General features: G+C 41.3%; 1 protein-coding gene across 1 annotated transcript; it reads right to left on the bottom strand.

The window, feature by feature from the left end:
* Window positions 1-1,388: 1,388 nt before the first annotated feature.
* LOC148022585 (uncharacterized protein C26H5.07c-like) lies at window positions 1,389-21,398 on the bottom strand. Its single transcript, XM_087695541.1, has 6 exons — window positions 21,149-21,398; window positions 20,474-20,702; window positions 19,386-20,322; window positions 19,092-19,187; window positions 2,162-2,298; window positions 1,389-2,056 (listed from the first exon to the last, which is right to left on the bottom strand). Exons 1-6 carry the CDS (start codon window positions 21,243-21,245, stop codon window positions 1,876-1,878), a joined length of 1,677 nt encoding a protein of 558 aa, XP_087551667.1. The 5' UTR covers window positions 21,246-21,398; the 3' UTR covers window positions 1,389-1,875.
* Window positions 21,399-22,126: the final 728 nt, after the last annotated feature.

The raw sequence follows: 22,126 nt of genomic DNA, 5'->3' as shown, positions 1-22,126 counted from the left end.
AAACTATTCAAATCTTACTTAAGTTGAAACTTTCGTGCCTTCATACTTACTAAAATATATTTTCAAAGATTATCCAAGCTCCATGTGAAGTTTTTTTATTTTTTATATACTAACATAATATTATCAATGACTACAAACAATCATAATACATTACTTTTTGTCTTTGACATTCCATTCTTTTCACACCTTCTATTCTACAATCACAAGATCCCTTAACTCTGATTCTCTTTTTTCACCTAAAATTAACTTATAAAGGCCTTTTTCAATAAGAGAGTTCAATCCCAAAACTTAATTATTACCGTTTCATTAAACGGTACACATTCCTAAAGTGTCTACCCCGTAAGCCAAGCCCTAATTTAAAAGAATCCATATTTCTATAAATAGATAAGCTACCCAACCGTATCTTGTTTAGCAAATTATAAGTACACATCTCTACAATCCACACCCCTTCCATAGAGAACATCTTTAAGATGTCATGTACTACTTGCACCTTCATTCTCATCAACCTCCACTAGCAACGATAGATTGTTTCCAATCTGTTGTCCACATCAATTTGATTGCATTTACTATTGTTTCAAATTGTATTGTCTATATTTAATCTTCTACAACTAATGCTTACTACTAGCTACACCAAATTTGCTACTATGTTTTCAATTTGCTACCTCAAACTAGCTTTTGATTACATCAACAAATCTATATTCATGGATTAACTACCAAGTCAAAAAAACTACATTTGGATGTTGCAACTATTGCATGCTTCTCTCCAACAAAATTCAACATTTGCAATAACTTCTAAGCTGTCCAATTTTGTCCAACACTAATCTAGATTCTTTAGGTCTACTACTACCAAACACATTTTGAAATTGTCTATTCCGATTGAAATTCCATCATAATGGAACTTCACTCACCAACTCATACTCTACCCTACTCCTAGAGATACAAGGGCTCAATGCCCAATTTCCACTTTGCATAGTGTGTTTGCTGCATTAAGCATCGCATATATTCATTCATCCATTATTCATCTTCAATGCTCATTGTCTCTAAGTTGCCCTAACTGTGTTCTTTGACAGTTTGTGCTTAATTGCATTTATTATTCATAGACGAGTGTTTCTTTATATTGAATTGTGCGATGTTTTAAGGTACAATCTCATAATGTTGTATGGATAGCAAATAATCCTTTAGTGTTTCAGATTTTCTTAAGTCATATCCACAAAAATACTCCACCTAATATTGGAGGCTCATCATGTGGGCATGTGGGCTGATGAAGTATCCTTGTAACCTGCAATTATAAATTCAACACATATTAACCGTTCATGGTTGCACTTTGCTATGCAGAGTATAGGGATAACAAGTCTGTTAAGCTGCTGACATCAATGTACAAGAGCACCATGATATCATCCACAGACACAGTGTACCCATCTAATCAACATATTCATTGGTGTGAAACAAAAATGACATTTTGAGTATGTGCTGAACACTGGACAACATCCAGGACCCCGATGATAGACAATAATAGCAACAAGTTGACTCACTTTCAGAAAATTGCCTAAACATATTTGCCTGTATTTGCCGTAGAACAATCAGCTTGCTCTGGAAATAAATTGGATTACAGACTTAATTACACATGGTTTAGGGAATTTCTGTGCTGCATGTTCGTGATGACCAAACCCCTGTGTCTGCAGTCCAATCCTCTGTGTTCAAGGGAAAAGCCAAGAGAACCTTGAAAATTCAGCTCATCATGTATGAATGCTGGAGTAAGGTGGCTGATACAACAAGTATATCCTGGAATTCTTGAAGAGCCTGGTAGAAGTAAAATTCAAAATCTCCCAGGCATTACCAAAAAAAACTTAACTCAGAATAGGTATTAAGAGCACATTATTCCCTTTTATCTTCTTCAGGTTCATCTTGCAAGCTAAACACATCTGTGCTCACCACCTTTCTTTCCTTCTTCTCTGGTTTCAAAATAATCCTCTCTGGCTCTATGGCCATGCTTGCTTTCAAAGGAAGTGCATCCTCATCATCAAAGCTTTCTCCACCCTCATCAGAGTAAGCATACCTGGAGGACGCATGAAATAACACTCTGACATGTTCAAAACCTTTATTAAACCAATCAAATAACATCACATTGAATTTGGAATGTAACAAGAGGTCGGAGGTCTACCTCATCGAATTTTGAGATGGTGCCCAAAGAGCACAGATAACACATAGCAATGCAAATGTAAGGATATTCCAAAAGGCTGTGATTATCCAAGCAGTTTGCCATCGTTCACTGAAAGGATCTGTGGCCTTGAAATAAAGCTGCAAAATAACCATCCCTTATTGCATAAATTGTGCTACTAAAAGTGCAAATGTCAATCTTACTTGCTACATACAAGCACAAGGGGAAAAGGGTCCTATGAGATATTAAATCATCATCATCAGTGATGATGTAGCTTTTGAAAGCTGTAGATTTGGATTTTATCAACCTGACCCAGTAAATTGGGGTGATTGATACATATTTAAATATAAAGAGTGTTAAGCATGTTGAAGGTCAGAGAAGGGTTGAGGCAACATTGAGTAGCAGTGTGCTACCTCCTCTTCTTTCTCATTATTCCATAATCACACATAACTGAAGTGAATACAACACTTAGGTCTAACTAACCATCTACACTAACTGTGATTAAACCTAGAGTCACTGACTTATTCAATGTCCACATATGGAGACAACTAGAGAACAGCGAAGTGTCGGGTACACACTAACCAAAGGTGAAAGAGCTTGAAGTCTTAACACTCCCCCTCAAGCTCAAGACAGCATCTGTACACGAAGTAGCTGTCGAAAAACACTAAACTTATCTTTACCCAAAGACTTGGTAAAGATATCTGCAACTTGTTCATCCGTCTTCACATGCATAAGATCTATTCTGCCTACAAGAACCATCTCTCTGATAAAATGGTAGTATACCTCAATGTTTAGTTCTAACATGGTATACTGGATTTGATGCCAAAAGTACACTACTAAGATTGTCACAAAATAAGTCACTAGAGTATCCACCTGTATGTCCAAATCCTTGAGCAACCATGCAATCTCACATGGCAGCACCCCTGTACTCTACCTCAGTGCTAGACAATGCAACCGTTGGTTGCTTCTTGCTGCTCCAACTGATCATTCTACTTCCAAAGCCAAAGGCATAACCACTCGTAGACCTGCGATCATATGAGTTTCTTGCCTAATCTACATCCGTGTATCCAACCAATTTCAGGGCCTTATCTTTCTCATAGAACAGCCCATAATCTACAGTGGACTTTACATATCTCATAGTTCGTCTAACAGCATCCAAATGTGGCTTTCTCGGCTTCTGCATTGACTTATAAGCCCAACAGCATTGACTTTTTCTTCCCCTTTGCTGTCCATCACATCATATCTCCCCCTCACTGACATAGTGGTGTTAGTGGACAATGATTCAGAACTACGTAATCTCCCTGTCCATGGAGATACAGAGGAAGATACATCCATCACACTAGGATCTGTCAATGCAGTACTCTGTTGCAAATCAACTGTAGAAGCACGTGCAGAAGGCATATCAAACAGTACTACTATAGGTGATGCATACCAAGTAGCCATCTCATCAAATATAACATCCCTGGTCACAAGTATCTCCCGTATAGAGGGATCATAACATTTATATGCCTTCTTTTCTTGCACATAACCAATAAATACACACTTATGTACTTTCCGATCCAGCTTCTTTCGCTTCTCATCTCAAGAATATGCACATAAGCAATACAACAAAATACTTTCATGTGACTGACATCAAGTTTATAACCATACAACCTCTGAAACGGTGTCACATCATGAATGCCTGTAGTGGGAGTCATATTCAAGATATACATGGCTGTCATAACAACCTTAGCCCAATAAGAGAGTGGCATATTCTTCTCATTCATCATTGCACGAGCAGCTTCTATCAATACCCTATTCTTCCATTCAACTAAGCCATTCCGTTGTGAAGTGTAGCTACATGTAAGCTGCCTACGTATACCTTTTTCAGCCAAAAATTTATCAAACTCATGTGATACATACTCCCCACCGCTGTCCGATCTCAAACAAGAGATGTAGCAATCAAATTCTTTCTCAACCTGCTTCTTAAACTGCTTAAAAAACAGTCAGCACTTCATCTTTTGTTTTCAATATGTACATCCAAGTATAGCGGCTAAAGTCATCAATGAATGTCACATAGTATTTGGAACCTCCCATAGATGCATTATAGGCTGGCCCCCACACATCAGAGTGAATTACCTGCAACGGTCGCGTACTATTCCGTACATGCTTGACAAAAGGCAACCTTGACTATTTACCAAATTGACAAGCATCGCAAACATGACCAATATCAATGTATGCAAACTTGGGTAGACCTGTCACAAGTTGTTTCTTCTGCATCATTTGCAACCGCTAAAGATTAACATACCCCACTCTCTTATGCCATATTTCTAAGTCTCTAACTGTGCATGAGCCATGAGCAAACATGGCTGATTTCAGTTGTGGTAAAGTGGCATCCAAAGTGAACATCTTGCCTTGTCTATGACTACGAGCAATCAATTTGCAGCCATTACCAAACTCTTCAATGAAGCATCCATGCTTATTACACCGAACCTGCAGATTCTGCTCAGTCATCTAACCCACAGACAACAAATTTTTAGTAATAGATGGGACATGCAATACACCATGCAGATTTTTCTTTCTACCATCATGAATCACTAAAGGTACTTTGTCTTTATGCTCAATGCTATGTTGTGTGTCATCTCCTGTGCATACATAGCCATTCCTGTCAAGCACCATGTCAGTAAACCAGTCATCACCATGAGGCATCATATGATTAGACGCTCCCGAATCAATATACCAGACTGTATCCTCAATAGACTTCTCAACAGCCCTATCTTTCACATATATCATGGCAAACAGTCTATCCCCAAACGTATCTTCTGTCTAACTAGACGATGCATAATGTCCATGTTGCTTGCCCTTTTGATTGCCCTGCTTCTTCCAGCAGTCCTTGGCAATGTGACCGTACTTACCACAGTAATGACAATTCTTATCCTTGTTAGGATTGCCAGAGGTCCTCTGCGGCTACCAAGAGCCTCTACCTCTAGGGCTAGATCTCCCCCTGCCCCTAAAATTTCCACCTCCTCTTGCATTTAAACCCTACTCATTATTGTTGCCATAAGACACATTTTGCTGAGATCCTCTACCAGAGGCATAACATCTACCACGATTGCCACGGCCGATTCGAATTAAAAACGACATCCTTGCTCTTAGAGCTGTCAGAACCTGTAGCCAATCCCAGTTTAACTTCCTCGTAAATTAGCAATGCAACAAGCTCATTAAAATCTGACATTCCAACCCGCACAAATATGAAAGTATCAAACGATTTATATTCAGGCCCCAAGCCATCTAATGCTACTGCAACCATGTCTACATCCTCCACCTGTGTGCCAATGGACGCTAACTCGTTCGCAATGATATTGATTTCAATGACATAGTCTTGAATAGACCTACCCTTCTATCCATATTATTGAATTTCTGCTTCAACTGTATCTTTTTGGCACTTGTGGTTGTGCCATAATACTTGATCAAAATGTTCCGTGCATCTACTGGTGACTTGCAGTTCATTATCTGCATCACCATAGTATCTGAGGTACATAGTGACAACCAATGTAAAACCCTACGTGCTCCTTCCGTTCAAGCTCGGTGTGCTCGTCTCTTATCAACTATAGGATTCCTCTATGGAAACTCGGGTTCAGCTTCAACACTCGTTACCAAATCCCAATATCCTTTTCCTATCAAGAAGTTCTCCATGCAAAACTTCAATATGGCATAGTTATTGTTATCAAGCTTTTCCCCCACTATCTGGGTTATGTTGTCGATTCTATCTGCATGTGCCATATCGCAAACGCTGCCTGACTACCTACAAACCAACGCTTCTTAACTGATTGGTTTTGAAGTGAACGATGCACAGTAGCGATGCAATGTCCAACAATGAAAATGTCAGAGCACAAAACGTGAGCAAGAGTAAAGAGTGAAAGTCAAAGAGAGAGATGCACGATGTTCTTGGGTACAATTTGTTGTGTACCTCTTTAGGTTTTAGATAGATATATATGAAAGTACAAATGTGCTAAGGGTGTATTCACACACGTGCACATATAAAAGGCACAATGGCCCTTTATTCCCAACAACCTCCCACCTAAAGGCAATGTGCCTTAAGAGAAGAAAAGAATCAGCTAAGTCTAGGTATGTACAAAGCTGAAATACATATACCTATCCAACTCCCATCATTTGTCAACAATGAGCAAACCGCTTTCCTGGAAGACCCTTCGTAAGAATATCTGCAAGATTATCATCTGTATGCACTTTGACGAGCTCAATGCTCTTGTTGTCAAGTACATCTCTAATGAAATGATACTTCACCTATATGTGCTTCATCTTTGCATGATTCTATACTAGCATAATAGCACTCAGACTATCACAATGAAGAACAGGTAACTCTGTAATGCCAAGCTCTCCCACCAGACGTGAAAGCCATAAAGCCTCCTTGCATGCCTCAATGGCAGCCACATACACTGCCTCTGTAGTAGACAATGCAACACACTTTTGTAGCCTCGAGATCCAAGAGACCGCTTCTCCTGTGAAAGTAAACACATCCCAGAAGTGGACTTCTTGCAATCCGCATGACCAGCATAGTCTACATCCGTAAAGCCAACAACAGATGCCTTCTGCTTTCCAAAGCAGATGCACAACTCCTTTGTGCCTTTGAGGTATCTCATAATACCTTTCACTGCATCCCAATGCTTCTTGCCAGGGGTTGCCATGTATCTGCTAACCACTCCCACTGCAAAGGCAATGTCAGGACATGTAGCAACCATAGCATACATCAAATTGCCAACAGCTGAAGCATATGGTATCTTGGCCATTTCAGCCTTCTCATCATCAAATGTGGGGCTGTCCTCTGCACTAAGTTTCACATATGGAGGCAATGGAACCCTAATTGTCTTCCCCCCCTCCATATTGAAACGCTGCAAAACCTTGGAGATATACTCCTGCTAAGATAAATAGAGTAATCCTGTGGACCTATCTCTAAGTATTTGCATGCCAAGAATGTGATTTGCATTACCAAGATCCTTCATGTCAAAACTGCCATGAAGACTTTGCTTCAATGAATCCAAGCCATGAGTATCCCTGCCAGCAATCACCATGTCATCAACATACAAAACTAGGATAATCAGGCTGCCATCTGCTGTCTTCTTAGTGTACAAGCAATGATCCACTTGACTTCTATGAAAACCTTGAGACTGCATAAATGCATCAAACTTATGATACCATTCTCTTGGTGCTTGTTTCAGCCCATATAAACTCCTTTTGAGTCTACATACCATCTTCTCTTTCCCTTTTGCCACAAACCCTTCAGGCTGTTGCATATATATGTCTTCATGCAGATCACCATATAAGAATGCAGTCTTTACATCCATCTGTATAAGCTTCATATCTTCAGCTGCAACCAAGCCCAAAATGGTTCTCAATGTAGTCATCTTGACTACATGAGAGAATATCTTATCAAAGTCAACTCCATGTTCCTGCTTGTACCCCTTCACAACCAATCTTGCTTTGTATTTTGGCAAGGAACCAAAAGTGACCTTCATCTTGTAAACCCATTTACATGGAAGGGTTTTCTGTCCTTTAGGCAACTGCACCAAGTCCCAAGTGTCGTTTTTCCCAAGAGATTCCATCTCTGACAACATAACTTTATACCATTTCTTGCTGTCCTATCTATCCATTGCTTCCTTGAAGCAAGACGGTTCACCACAGTCTGTCAACATGACATAATCAGCCACATTGTTTGTACCATGAATGAATCTATCAGGTTGTCTAGTAGCCCTAGACGATCTCCTAACCCAATGGTCATTGTTTGCTGGCTGTTCCTGCAAATTTCCATTTTCAACATGTTGTCCTAGCATTTCAGCCTACAAATCAGCATTAACAACTTGCGGTCCTGGCTGTTCCTGCACATGTAGTGGCTCATTTTCATGGGCAATAGCTGACTGATCATTTCCAACATCATTTCCTGCATTTACAGGTTCATTTACAGCAAGTATTTGCTGCTGTACAACGGGCACATTTTGCTGTCCAAAAGGTATTTCTTCCTGGAATACAACCCTACGGATCTCCTCAATATTTTCGAGTTGTTTGTGTATGCAATCTTCCCGGAACATAACGTCATTGCTGCATACTACTTTCCTTTTCTCAAGATCCCACAATTTATACCCCATTTTACCCTCATCACCATATCCTAGAAAAATCCATTTACAGGACTTTGGGTTAAGTTTGTTGCGTTTTTCTAATGTGCACGAAAGCCTCGCAGTCAAACACTTTCGGATGAGCATATGAAGGTGGCTTGCCCAACCACGCTTCTTGGGGAAACCCCCCCCCCGCCCCCCCAAAAGACCTGTTTGGTGATCGATTAATTAAGTGAATGGCTGTCATAACAGCCTCTGTCCAAAAACCATGGGGTAATGCAGCATGAGACAGCATTGTACGAACCTTATCATGTATGATCTGATTCATACGCTCTGCAACTCCATTTTGGGGCGGATTATGAGGAGCAATGAGCTCCCTCTTTATCCCTTTACTATCACAAAATGCCTGAAAGACCTTGGACACATATTCCCCACCATTGTCAGAGCAAAAACACTTAAGTGTCTTGTCTGTCTGATTTTCAGCCAATGCCAAGAATTTTTTAAACTTGTCAAGCACTTCATCCTTGCTACGAATAGGATAAACCCATACCTTCCATGTAGCATCATTGACAAAGGTAACAAAATATTTCTTCCCCCTAAAGATAATCCTGGCATTTGACATACATCCGAATATACTAACTCTAGAGGAGAAGATTTCAAAGAAAGAGACTTTTTATGAGACGTCTATGCATATTTGCCATAAATACAATGATCACAGTGCTTAAAATTAGCATAATGAAAACAAGGCAAGCAACCCAAACAAGAAAATACTTTCATTCCTGTTTGACTCCTATGTCCCAACTTTAAATGTGCCCAGAAAGGAATGAAGAAAGAGGAGTAAAGAGAGAGACAAAGAAGATATAGAGAATCCCATAGATCCATATATCCATCTAAAAGATAACCTGTAGTAAGAAACAATAGACATGATGAACTGTAGAACTTGAATCCACCTCAGGATGGCTTCGAAGGCCTTGTCACCAAGTTGTGGCTGAACCTCCAAGGTCCCAATCTAAGTGGTCTCTAAATATCTTGGGTATCAATAGGAGAAATGATTGCTCAAAGACAACCAGTCCCAAAGAGTAAATGGTGGATAAAGTACTTCATGATGAGTAGATGCCCCTCTGAGGATGGAGACACAAGGGCCCCCACTGAAGCCAAAGTAGTAGGAGTCCCCCTCCGAGGGCAAAGAGAGAACACCCCCTCTAATTCCCCCTCTGCGAGAGAGAGGGAATCTAAAAACTCACAAATCACGAACTCCGAATCATCAAATAACGAAGGAAGTACTGTCAATCATGTCGAAGAAGATATTTGGGGTGTCAAAGATGTCGAAGAACTTCCAAAGGTGATCTCTCGAACCTAAGTAGTTAAGAGTAGGAAAAAGTAAGGCTCGTGTGGAGCCATGGGTGGGTAACACTTGGTGTCTCTCAATGGAGTAGACTACTAGGCCAAAGTAATGAAAGGTATCAAACAACCACTGTCTCTTGAAGAAGTGGACTATAAAGGGGATAGTATCCAACAATCAATCTCTCGGTGGAGTGGACTGCAAAATTGTGGTTGTGGAGTTGTCATTCTTGAAACCCTAGAAGTAGAAGCAACCTCCACAACGCACTGCGCGGTTACAAGAAGGCCGTGGCACTTGACAATCCTCTTTTTGCTCAAGAGGACTTAGTGCGCATCAGATGTCTTATTGTGTTAAGCATAAAAATCTGAAAGCCAGCACAAAATAAACTTTGTGGCCCAAAAGGGAGAGGTGGCATGAGGGCATGGAGGTAGATGTATACACGCCAATAGTGTAGAAAGCAAAGGTCCATATCAGCAAGCATTGGTGGAAGGTCCGATGATGCCGGAAGATGGGCACCTAATGATTTGTCCATCCGCCTATGGAGAAATCATAGCACCAAAGTGCCAATCTATAAAAGGGAGGATGGATGGGAGAAAAAGAGAAGGGTATCTATATCTCCTAGTGATGTAGCAGAAGGAGGAGAATCAGAAGATGATATTGAATCCGCAACCTGTCTTTGTTTCTCTGATGCAGAGAGTACCTAAACCATATACAAAATGGCTAATTTGCTACAATTCTGAAAATTAGGATTTTAAAACCCTAATTTCTCCAAACTCTAGGCAACAAGCTGATTTTCTTTTTTAGTGTTTGGATTAGATCAAACTAAGTAAAAAGTGCTTCTTGGATGAGGGACAGATAGGAGAGTACAAAGCATATGTTTGAAATTTCAGCATGAGAGCTTATTCCAAATGAAAAGAGAGACCTCCAATATATAGGTGTGGAGCCTGGGTGCTCCAAAGAGAAAAGTAGAGATTACAAATGAGGAGTATTTGTTGAAATGACAAGTGTAGGGACACTTGTCTCTTCAAAATGACACATTTTCTCTTCTAGATGCCACATGTCACTTTTCAAGATAAAGAAGCTTTCACACCTTCTACTCTAAAAATCTCTCAAATGGTTAAGAATTTAAGTTAGCTGCTGAAGACAAAATTATTTCTTGCGAAATTCCGGAGCCTTTGATTACAAACAAAAGTTTCATTGGAGCACCTTCCAAAAAAGTAACCTCCTAAATTTTAGAAGTCACCAAATTTAGCTTCTGGAGAGCTTCATTATATAGGTTCACCAGTCCATGGTTTGTTTCTTTGATCATGAGCATCTGGTTTTACTTTTTGAAACCACTCATTATATGGGCTTCTGACCAATGTGACTATCTGAGTGTAAAAGTCTTAGTCATCTGAGCTATCTGGTCAATCTAACCGTCTGACTAAACTTTTAATTTCTCTTGGACATCTCGTCAATGGCGACCCAAGTATAACTATAAAGTGTTCTAGCCATTGGCCACCCTTAAATACAAAGATAAACATTTAATCATATTTTAAAACACGTAAATAATACAAATCACCTTTCAAAGTACATAAGCATCAATTTAATTTAAAATCATCGAGCCTATATGTCTTTGTAACAATTGATATACAAAAGATTTGTTACACTTCACCCTCGACTACTCAAGTTCGAGAAGCCACCTCTCGAAGTTCTTCGACATCTTTGACACCCCGCCTTCTTCGAGACAACCGGCGACATTTCCTTCATCATCAGATGATTTAGAGTCCATGATTCATGGGTTTTTAGACTTCCCCCTCTCTCGCAGAGGAGGATTCAAAGAGGGATGTCCTCTCTTTCTTCTCAAAGGAGGCTCCTGCTATTTCTTCAGCTTCACAAGGGGACCCTGGGACTCCACCCTCAAAGGGGGCACCTAGTCATCGTACAGTTCTTCACCCATTATTTACTCTTTGGGGCTAGCTGTCTTCAAGCAGTCATTTCTCCTACCGATACCCAAGATCTTCAAAGACCACTTAGATCAAGGCCTTGAAGGCTCAAGGCAACTTAGTGACAAGGCCTTTGAATTCCTTCCCGCATGGGTTTACAGAACTAGTGGCTTATCTCCTGAGGTGGAGTCGGGTTCTATAATTCATCCTATCTATTGTTCCTTACTACAAGTTACCTTTCAAATGGACATCTTGGATCTTTGAGATCTTCTATATCTTCTTGGTCTCTCTCTTCACTTCTCTTTATTCATCCCTTTTTGGGCCTGAGGAGGGGTGTTGAGAAACCGCTTATTCACTTAGTTAGGGTTTCGCAATGACAACCCCAAAGGGCTAGTATTCACATTCTGGTCATTTTGTTAGTGGGCGCCCAAACCGCTTCTTCACTCAATTAGGGTTTCGCAATGACAACCCCAAAGGGCTAGTATCCACATTTTGGTCATTTCGTTAGTGGGCGCCCACTTGATGGTACACCACCCTAGACAATTTATCCCTATAAATAGGCCCTCAATTCATTTATTTTTCACCCACTTCAATCATTCTTCACCCCTCTTCGTTCGTCATTCCAACACTTCCCTTCTCCCTCCTACCTCTCCACTACCCTCACACCCCTTCAAGCGGACATTGTGATTCATAGTGGCCATCCATCTCTCTCCTCCAACATGGCAACCTTCTCTCTCACCCTGGCGTTATCTTAGGCCAGCTTACACTGTGCGTTTGGCTGTCTGGAGGATTTCTCTCATCTTGGAGTTAGTCTTATCCTGCTGGTGATCTCTTCTCTCCATCAAATGGCAACCTACACCCTGCATTTGGCTACTTAGTGGAGTTTTCCTGTAGCTAGCAGCCTCTCTTTTTCCTAGCATTAGCATTCTCCATTATGAAAGTGAGCTGGTGGTACACACTGACAGCCTCCTTCTTGTAGCGACCACCATCTAACATTTGCATTTTCAGTATTCAAACCACAGGCATTTGTGTTTGTTGTACAAGCCATCCCCCCAACATCTAAGGACTGCGGTTCGCTCCCTCGACAATTGGTAATCATCATCATTATTTCCAATGGCATCAAAGAACTGCATTCGCTCCCTTGACAATTGGTAATCATCTTCCTCATCTCTGATGGCATCAGAGGATTGCCGTTCACTCCCTTGACAGCTATCCTTCTCCTTCCAGTAATTACTTCAATAGCCCAATACCCAGAGGACTACGTTTCGCTCCCTTCACTGTGCAAATTCCCACAAGTGTTGCCACCTAAGTCAAACAAGACACTTCAATCGTCTATTGAGCTACAGCTCTAATGTATCATCTTTCCTTCTCGTAGCATGATTCAATGCATTCATCACCGTATTCTCCTTGTGTTTTTGAGTTTCTTCTTCTCTATCAAAGTTTGCCATACACATTCTGTATTTATCCCCACAAACCCTACTATCTCTTTATCTCTTTGTCATTTTTTTGACATATACATCTCACTCTCCTCCTTTTGAGTACTTCTCCTTTCCCCCATCAACTTTGACATCTTGGAGAGAGAAGGGACGCTTACTTCTTCCACCATTTGGTGCTGAGAGGGGGCAATCGTCTACTATTGGTGTCTACAAGATTTTAATTATTTTTAGAGACATTGTTTTTACACTTTCTATCATTATCTATATCACCAAGTTGAATGAATAGCATAGTTGTCAGGTACAAAAGATACGATATAGTACAGTACGATAAAATACAGTACTAAATGGTACCTTATTATTTTATAAGGTACGGTACAATATTAGTACGAAAGAAAATTAACATGAGTTTTTTTTAAAACCGTAAATCATTCAATGATAGAATATGTGTTTAAAGTGAAAATAGCCATTTCATTACAAAATAAGATGAATACATGAGGGTGACCATCCTGGTCGCACGGGCTATGCGAAACATGCGATACAACTACAGTCTAGTGTATCATAGTGGCATCATGCATGTGGATACAATGATAGTAGATACAAAAGAGAGAGAGAGAGACCTATGAATCTATGATAAGGGATCACTATCATCATCATCAAAACCATCTCACTGCTCGTCAAGAGAGTCTGAAGATGACTCCTCAGCATTGCATGATGAGACACACTCATACTCATCCTCACTGATGAGGTTACCATCCCATTATCATCAAATGATGCCTCCCTAGGTGGCAATTGTGTAGGCAAGGGGGAGATCTCACAAGGCACAAGATGTGAGCTACTAGACCCCCACCTTACATACGCCTGCAAGCCACGCAAACCACCCCTCCTTGATGTTGGAGGGCGTCGAATGACCATGCCCCTGCTACTACCTACTCCAACTCCTCGCCCACGAGCATGCTGGCTGCGAGTGTCACAAGTATCTGCTACTATAAGCTCTCTATAGAGCTCTGCAAAAATCATCTCCTTCTCCTCGTCCACCTCCTGATATACACTTTGAAGAGTGTTGTCCCTCAACTTGAATGTATCAACATTCACCTACACAATGCATGTAAGATTGTAAATGCTAAAGTCTAAATTGGAAAGTAAAAACAACAAATTTCAAATTTTAAGGTTAAGTGTTTAAAATTTACCTGCTTCAGACTACCCATGCTCATCATAGCCCTCATCATGCATAAAGTTAGTGCGGCAATAGACTAGCCACTTTAACTGTCATGTGCTAAGCCGATTGCAAATCTTTGTGTGAATGAGAGAATAGGCACTCCAATTTCACTCGCATGCACTTGAAGAGCAATCCTAGGCAAAAACCCTCATGGCTAAGGACTGAAGGGTCTCCAATGCATATCCAAAGTTTTGCCACCAAAATAAAAGCTTCACAAGTGACTCTCTCCTCCAACAAGTGAAAGAAGCGAAAGCCACATGCCCTCTCTGATCTGCATAGCATCCTAGCTCCTCCAGCACTGCATTGTGGTCATCCACAGAGACCACATTAGTCAAATAAGCAAGTTGATCGGAATGGAACTCTATATCATCCATGACCATCGACAACTTGTAGGCCAGATATACCAATGCGACAAAACCATGGATGGGCTTATGCATCCATGCCCATCTCCTCTCTACTATCTCTAAAATATGTGCACGTTGTGTCTCTATGACATGCCTCCACCAATGAGGCTCTAAAGAAGTAAACAAGAAGGCCCATGGTGGATCCCTCGCAATCACTCATACATAACACTCTATAAAAAAGAGTCACGACAATAACAACGGCATGGACTTTTTGCCAAAACTACTCATTAAGGCACAAGCAATGCATGGCTTTGGCCTCCTCTGTCTCAGGCTCATCCTACTCATTCCATGGAGTGGACACAACTGTCGGACCACACCTCATAAAGGCGCTCCACCAATAACCACATGTAAGCAAAGCGAGTTGAAGAAGGCTTCTTCAACTCGAGTGTGCTATGCTTACGATACATCGCAAGCATCTTTACCTTTACCCTGAAGAAGGTGACAACTAATATAGCTTTGCGGACCTCTCTCTTCACCCACTTGAGCTTCCCAATGTCCTCCATGAGCAAGTCCAAACAATGACTTGCACATGGAGTCCACACAATCATGGGAAACTCGGCCTTAAGCAAACAGCCCATGCACCGACAATTGCACCGACAATTCGACGCATTGTCGGTAATAACTTGCACCACATTCGAGGGGCCCACCTACAACCACAATTTACAAATTACAAGTATACTAACAATACTTAGAGATTAGAGACAGAAAGAGAGAGTTGAGCCTTTGAAGTTTCAACTTTCAAGATTCAAGAATGAAGAGAGATAGGGGTTGGGAACCGAGAGAAAAGAGACAATTGAGATAGATATTATAGAGAAATTAGAATAGGGAGAGAGATAATTATGCATAAATCAATCCTCATAGTGAAAGAAAGTGAAACAAATTTAAAAGGCAATGTATACCTCAATGATAGCTTGCCAAATGTGGCGGTAGATGAATGCACTCGTCGTTTTTCTCCCCCTCTTGCTGGTATCTACGGCCCGCAAAAAGTAAGTGCTGAGTCGACATGAGATAAGTATGTTGATGATGCCCCATTTCTTACGATCACTCCATCCGTCTCGCTGAGAATGGAGCAATCATATTTTATCCATGCGGCCCCAATAGGATCAAGGGCTATATCAATCCTCTCCTTCTCTTCATCAATCTTTTTCATCCTCATGTCATTGTATGTAAAACCGGTCTATCCTTCACATGGATCCACATTGGCAATTGCTTTTACCATCTTCTTCCATTGCTCTTGCCTTAGGACATTGCATGCAAGATTGTACTCAATCACTGCGCATGCAATTTCAATATCCGCAAGTCGTTACCTTTCTCTAAGAAAGGCAACCGATCCACATACATGACCGAGAGCTTGAGAGATTCTCTCTCCCATGCCTCCACTCTGTCTTTTACCGGAACCGAATGCGGATGCAGAGTCCCCATCACCAATGGTAGAGGCCTCTCCCGCATCGCTTCAAGATACGCCCACATTCGATGCTTTCTCATTAGTAGGCATAGGAGTTGGTGTTGATAAGCCACTTCCTGCTCCTCGTGGATCCCCCTCTCATCTTGACGAGAATCTCCTCCGCAATGTTTTGAGGGATCTCCTTGCATGGCACAACTTGCCCCCCCATCTTGGAAAGATCTTGGAGAAGCCGAGTTGCATCACGTGTATAGCACTTCCCGCAATACTTGCATATTCAATGGTGGGAGTTGGACTTCTTTGTGTCCCTCTCCACATGGATCGCGTGCGAATTAAAGGCCTCGTGCTTCTCACAAGTCATGGTGCCGACGACGAATGAAGAGGCCCGAGGGAAAGTGAGAGAGAGAGGAATAGTGAGATCCTTGAGTCTTGACTCTTGAAACTTGAAAGAGAGAGAGAGGCGTGAGGGTTGGGGTAAAGTTGAAAGAGCCAAGAGTGAGAAAGAGCATATGACAGATGAGAATGGCAAATGCTTTGATAGGGTGTGGGAAAAAGGGGATGGGAGATGAGAATAACAAATCACAAGTCAATTCAAGTGACAAGATCCAAGAGAGGAAGATGAGAATGGCAAATGCTTGATGAATTGGTATGGAAGTATGGAGGAGATGAGCAGCTTTTGTAGATGAGAGAAGGGTCAAATAGTCAAAAGAGGGGTCAACAGTCAAAGAGAGCCGCTAGCTGGATGGAATCCAAGGAGGGCTGGGGGGGGGGAGAGGAAAAGAGTGCATAGCTGGAAAAGGGGGTGAGATGAGGTATCCAAGGCTTCCCACCCCCCAAAAGAGCCACGTAGACGGAGCACACCAAATTAAATCACAAATGGAACCCGAGAGGACGCACAAACACAGTGGCCAAAAACGGTCTGTTTTTTTCATACGGATATGTACAATACCATTAGGTACGGATCGTACATAACTACCAGTATCGTACGACGTACAACTTAGCCAAGTGAACAATTCCCCTACGAGGACACTGTCCAAGTGGCACCATCTCATCACATTTTGCTTGAGCAACTCTTATTGCATTGCCCTTTGAATTATCCCATGCACTGAAATTTTGTTCTTGTAAACATACATCTATTCACATTTATCCCTTTTTAGTCAAAGAGTGGTAGACTCTGAATCCACCATACTCGTAGCAATTCACATGACAATATTTGGGCAATCTCTATGGCAGCATTATCCACATATTCTCCATATTTTCTTCTTTACCGACACCTATGGGTAGTCAAGATAGCTTGTTTATTTTGTGGTATGTTGGATCTGACCATCCCTTTTATTTCCCTCACAGGCACAAATGCTTGATAGGACAAAAACACTCCCAATTTTAACAAACAAACAAACAAAAAAGTTTAAAGTGGTTCATCTGCCTTTGCAGCTCCAAATAGGCCACTAGGCAACCGACAAGCACCCTTTGTCCAATGCTTTGGCCTCTCTAGGGTGACCGTTTGGGCTCCCTTAGTAAGACGAGTTCTTTTATCAATCTCTGTGTTGTCGTACAATTGTGTTTGTTATCTGTAGATGAGTATTTCTTTGCAATAGACACATGAGACATCAAACTAACTAGGGTGGCGCACTGGCTGTCTCAGGTGGCATTTGCATACTAATAAATGCCAAATAATACAAACAAAGCCTTTTTAAGGCTGTAAATGGAGACCAAAATTAGAAAATAATGTACTACAACTATATGTTAATGCACTTACGACTTGAGTTCCTCAACCTGCTTGGCATGGCTGCCATGTATGATGTTCCATCCTCTCTCCTCCTAGCTTATGTGCTAGTGCAAATAGAACTCCTATTCCAGGAGAGTAGGAATTGACAACAAGAAGTGTATCAAAGAGTTATTGGCTGAGGATTCTAGGCAGGAAGCTATAGTACAAGATTTATGAATCTCTTTTGAAGTTGACAGCCACTCTTAGCAGAAATTGGAAACAACTAGCAAATTTGTGATGTTAAGTTCTTCACAGCTTTGGGATAGCTCAGCTGTCATCTATATATCAAAGCTCTTTCACACAAGTAAAGAAATGCTGCAAGTGGCACCATAGTTTGGGGCCAATCCAGTGTCAGCACCTTTGTGCACATTATAACTGCCATGTGTTCTTTGGCTTTTGATGTCTGATTTCTGCAGTTCTGAATTATAGTGTGTGACAGTTTATGTGTTACTGCACTTTGAATTTTTGACGGTTGGTTTTAGTTTGCTGAACCTATGCAACATCACCTTACTTCTATCCTCTTTGCGCACTCATATGTTTTGTTTTCAACATGTGTTCAGCTCACTGTCTCTTGTTTGCTTTCGCTTCATCATTCTAACATTCTAGCAAAAATAAAGCAGGAGTTGTCTTTCTTGACAAAAAGGAACCAAACTTCCTAGATGGCAATGGCAGCAAATGTAAGTCACCCTAGACTTCTGAGTCCCTGGACAATAACAGCAAGGCTAGACATGACAGTTTCTTAACTTTGGGATGGATCATGCCATGCTTTGATAACTCAAATAGTGTTCTATAAGGTCCTATGCTCTGCTTTCTAGACCCTTTAACTTACCTAGGGGGTCTTTTATACCAATAGCCTAGGGGTTCAGCTCACGTGTTTTTCAGTGGGTGATGGTGTGAGCATAGCAGCATGGCAGATTAAGTCTGCAATTATGTCATCAGACAAGTCACCATTCACCATATCCTTGAATTCAGTTCCTTTGTGTCTCATTATATAGCCATGCATAGTCTAAGACATCTTACCCAACCCAAACAAACCACTCAAACAATGTTCCACATCTTTCTAAGCACAGGTACAAGAATGAACCACATCAGAATTGTGTGATCTAGGGCTTAGTCAGCTCTTCTTCAGCAACCATACATCCTCCACTCAGGGTCCCTCAGAATACAGCCCCTCTTTATGCAGTATGTGATACACTAACCACCACGATACATAACCAGATTTCTAAAATACACATGCGTTCTAACAATTTTGAAGTACAAGGCTCCATTCTCTTCTAGGAAAAAACTTGCACGTAACAAAGTAAAAATAGGGAAGGAGAAGACCAGAGCAGACCTCGTATCCAATCCAAGCCACAGAAAGAATTACAGACACTGCCAGCACATTTGTGAATTTTCTGTACAATTCCAGCTTTGCGACCAATCGTCTTGCCTGCTTGAAAAAACCAAGACAGCAACTTCTTAGTATAATAAATAAAAATAGCAGCTTCTTGGTATAATAAATTAGTATAGCAACTTCTTAGTATCATAAATAGATGTCTGTTGTTATAACACATACAGACATGAGCGTAGAAAGATCATTCACACATATGTAGACATGTTAAATCTTTTCAAAGGGGAGAAAAGTCACCTGGAGTTTCTGGAGAGTTTTCAATAAAGATGTAAAAATCCAAAGTATAAAGAATGCATCTAGGATTGCAACAGGGAGAACTAGAAACAGCCTTGCTTTCCCCGAAAGATCATTGATTGTTCCCACGTTCTCAAAAATGTCTAGCACTTCAGCAGCCAGAAAATAAGTTGCTCCCAAAAGAATCACTTTTGATGTCAACCCTCCCAATGTCGGTCGAATCACGCCATAACCCATAGACACCACCAGTATAAGCAGGCGAGACAGTGTTTTCTTTACTGTCCCAAAAGTCACTGCCCAGAATGTGATACCAATGGGCCTGTAGCCTGTAACATTGAAGTTTGCATATTCAAAATACCATAACGTCACCTCAAACATTCCAAGAGCCATAATAGCTGTCAGGTAATTCTGCAATGCAAGTATATCCTTCCAAAACCGCATGAATTGGGACATCCACATAAAACTAAGTGCAAGATATGCAATTGACATCACGCCATAAAATGTCATTAGTGGTGCCATCCTGCCAGGCAGGTAGCCTGACGGATTCTTCCATATCGTTGTCCCATCTATCACAAGACCTTTCAGACTGGGATCACAGAAGATAAAATAGAGATTGAACATGCCAGTCTTAGTAATATTTACGCTCTCTGGTGGCATCGCCACATCAAGGGAAGTTCCGCTGAAAGACAAGGGAATGATAAAAGGCCAACTTGCATCATCCAATGAAGGACGTACAATCACTTCACCCTGTTTACAGTTCTCTACCTTTGCAAGGTCTGGGGTACAACAAATGGCCACCCGCCCACCATAAGCTGATCCGCCAATCTTATCTCTGTCTGATGCCTCAAAAATGACTGCTTGGATGACACCAGTGCTGGTCTGGTGGTCTGAATGCTGTGGTACAGACTCTTCTGTGAAGTGAAACTTGATGGAATCAAACCTGGAATCCTCAAACAAAAAAGAAGAGATGGTAAACTTCACTTATGTAGCAGGATGCGACCTATGACAACAAAAGTAACAGCCCAAGGTAGGAAACGTGCTTCCTGTTAAAACGACGGTTTAAAGTTGCAGAAGGTATCATTCCGGCCTACCGGATGTAAGATCTGCCATTCGCAATTCCGGCAGAATTTGCCTTGGAGGTAGATGCATGCATCCCCTCACTACCTCCATAAAACAGGTAAGCATTACCGTTGCCCACAAAGATGCCCTTGGAGTAGTGATGAATGGAGCTCTCTGCCACTGGCAGCAGGCTCAAAATACCAAAGAACAACAAAACAATGGCTTTCTTGGTCCAATTCCTCCAATTGCGATCTGCCATACCTGTTGCATTTCAAAGAAAAACAGCATTATAGAAAGAACTATTATGACAGAAAGAACTAATGTGACGGTTACAGCTATATATGAGAGAGGACTAGTGCAAAAATTAGAGACATAGATGCGTGACTGTTGCATTTCAAAGAAAACGATATCACAGAAAGAACTAGTGCATCTAAACAATATAACAGAAGGAACTAGTGTAAGGAATAGAGATATAGATGCTGGACTAAAAATGACATGACAGAAAGAACCTGAACTAGTGTAAAGAACAGAGGCGTACACGCTGGTCTGTTGCATATCAAAGAAAATGATATAACAGAAAGAACCTGAATTACTGTACACAACCGAGACATAGATGCTGGACTGTTGCGAATCAAAGAAAATGCGATGAGAAAGCACTAATCTAAAGATAAGTGCCCAGATTCAACGTGGAATCGGCATAAGTTTACCTGTGGGAGCTCTAAACCCTAGTTCATCGGGATGCCATAGCCACGAGCTTGAGAGAGCGATGAAGCGTGCCCCAATCTGATGCAAGCACCGATGCATCGTGCCATTGTATGTGATGGTGATTGCGCATCCCGAGGCAATGGCGTCCTGCCACCTACTTAACCTCTCTTGTTAAACATCTCTCGTCTCTTAAGGCATGCACGCACAGTCCTCAACATTCATTCACAAGGCGAGAATTTTGTGACAAGGTGGCAATTTTTCACAATATTCACACACACACACACACACTCTCTCTCTCTCTCTCTCTCTCTCTCTCGTTTTGGTCCTTCCAAAAAGCCTCGTGTCCTTGGGCAGCCTTTTTGGTCCACGCTGCCCGGGTTTGGCACTCATGTGGCGTCCAAAGGCTAGCCTCACTTTCATTTGGCTATGTCGTAGGGAAGAGTTTGGGTAATGCTTTTCCTTTGCAAACAATTTTTTGAGAAATGTCTGGCTTTGGCATTCATGTGGAGTCCAAAAGCTAGGCTGAGTTTTATTTGGCTATGCTATAATGAAGAATTTAGATAGTATTTTTCCTTAGTGCGCAAATTAGAAAAAAATACACATTAAAATTTGAGAAGTGGTGATTTCAACACTTCCAAAACACACACACACACACACACACACTCACTCACTCACTCACTCACTCACTCACTCTCTCTCTCTCTCTCTCTCTCTCTCTCTCTCTCTCTCTCTCTCTCTCTCTCTCTCTCTCTCTCTCTCTCTCTCTCTCTCTCATACACATCAAATGGCTGCTCTAGTGGTAAGCCACTTGTTTTATGAACTTGTTGACCCACGTTCAAGCCTCCCTTTTTTATTCCTATACTAAATGACCATCTGGATGTAGGAATTAAACTCAAGACCATATGATCATTGTACGTTCAACGTAAGTTCAACGTAACCAACTCAACTACCGTGTAGATGTAGGAATCGAAATCAATACC

The sequence above is a fragment of the Lygodium microphyllum genome, chromosome 16 (assembly GCF_053477565.2).
Source record: "Lygodium microphyllum isolate KBCC chromosome 16, Lygodium_microphyllum_v1.1.10, whole genome shotgun sequence".
In the NCBI taxonomy this organism is placed as follows: domain Eukaryota; kingdom Viridiplantae; phylum Streptophyta; class Polypodiopsida; order Schizaeales; family Lygodiaceae; genus Lygodium; species Lygodium microphyllum.
The sequence above is the reverse complement of the archived record's forward strand: the minus strand, read 5'-3'. Positions and strand labels throughout refer to the sequence as shown.